Here is a 1,636-nt window from a genome sequence, read left to right on the forward strand (position 1 = left end):
GGCATCACATGAAGACATCCCCCATAGTATGGGATTTTTAGGTTGCTGCCCAGTCATTTAATTTAATGCTTCCCAGGACTGGCCTCATGCATGACCATGAATGCTGTCCTTTGCCCTGATTTTATAGTGCTTTCCAGGACCTCCCCCCCCAGCATCTCCTTTCCAGGCTTCACAGTCCTCATCCTTTCATCTGGTTTTGTGTAAAAGCTGCAGTATTCCTTTTCCTACACATTTTCTGGCTCTTCTCCATCCCTTTTGCAACAGGAGAAGGGACCAGAAGCCACACACAGGGGCTTGGTCCCTCCCTGAGATGCTGCTGTGGCTGAGGGCAGTGGGCAGCGCAGGACCAGGCTGGGAGGGCAGCTGCGCTGGCGTCTGAGGCTGGCATCCCCCTGCTTGCTGGGGAGGACTGTGGCAGGGCGGGACGAGACAGGGCAGCTGCCTTGCTTGCGTGACCACCAAGTCTGGGGCTTTTAGGACCCGCTGCTGTTCCTCAGCCCTGGCTGTTCAGCTGTGGTGGGGAGATGTGTAGAGGCTTCACCCCACATCCTTTCTGTGCCAGCACAATGGAGCTCTTGGGTGGGTTCGGCGTTTCCCACATGAGCAGAGGCTGGATGAAGCTATGAGACTGCCCAGTGCTGTGTCCTTGTGCCTCAGGACTTGAGGAGTGATACTCGGCAGAGCTGTGCTGAGGGCCGGGCAGGTCATTTCATTTGTGCCTGGGGACAGTGCAGGGGACACTGGGGATCCTCCGAGCCAGGAGGCAGCAGGGTCTAAGCTCCTACATCTTCCTCCTGTCAGCTGGGAGCCACTGGGCCAGTGCTAGCACAGGGGAAGTGTACTGGGAGCAGAGAGGGTATGTCACCCTGACCAAAGCTCTGCTGCCAAACAGGCTCTTCAATGAGCCAGGAAGTGGGGGAGAGATGGAGGGGGAGATGGGTACCCCAATGGGGTGCACACCCTTGGGAGATGCTGTGTCAAACCAGGGCGTATGGGCAATGGGAGGAGTCTGGAGGGCATGGCTGGTCAGGGCACCTCATGTTCTCAGATCTTCCTCTGCTGGGCCAGCCCCCAAAGGGCCTGGGGACCCAAAGAGTCTTCATGGAAACACAATGGGATACAGCCTGGAAACCAGGCAGCTAACACCCACCCCCAAAAAGCTTTTACTGACTCTGCCCTTCTGCCCCACAGCGCTGCAAGGACCGCTTGAACTCCCTGGCTATCTCTGTCATGAATCAGTGGCCAGGGGTGAAGCTGCGGGTGACGGAGGGCTGGGATGAGGATGGACATCACTCAGAGGAGTCATTGCATTATGAGGGCCGAGCTGTGGACATCACGACCTCGGACAGGGACCGCAACAAGTACGGCATGCTGGCTCGCCTGGCCGTGGAGGCTGGCTTCGACTGGGTTTACTACGAGTCCAAGGCGCACATCCACTGTTCTGTCAAGTCAGGTAGGGCTGTGGGGGGCAGTAAATGGGGCCAGAGGCCTGACCGGGGAAGCTGGCTGGGTGGGGTGCTCCCAGGGGGGAGGTGCTGGCTCTCACAGCCTGATTTCCCTATCTGGGCCAGGCAGTCGGGTGGGGAGTGAGTCACACACCTGTGGCTGGCAGTGCCATGGGGCAAATTCCCCATCT

General features: G+C 58.4%; 1 protein-coding gene across 1 annotated transcript; it reads left to right on the forward strand.

The window, feature by feature from the left end:
• Positions 1-1,191: 1,191 nt before the first annotated feature.
• LOC104470401 (tiggy-winkle hedgehog protein) lies at positions 1,192-1,453 on the forward strand (the record flags this gene model as incomplete). Its single annotated transcript, XM_010085305.1, has 1 exon — positions 1,192-1,453. A coding segment is annotated over one exon (262 nt), but the record flags the coding sequence as incomplete, so codon positions are not given.
• Positions 1,454-1,636: the final 183 nt, after the last annotated feature.

Source organism: Pterocles gutturalis, unplaced genomic scaffold (genome assembly GCF_000699245.1).
Source record: "Pterocles gutturalis isolate BGI_N339 unplaced genomic scaffold, ASM69924v1 scaffold50395, whole genome shotgun sequence".
Taxonomy (NCBI): Eukaryota; Metazoa; Chordata; class Aves; order Pterocliformes; family Pteroclidae; genus Pterocles; species Pterocles gutturalis.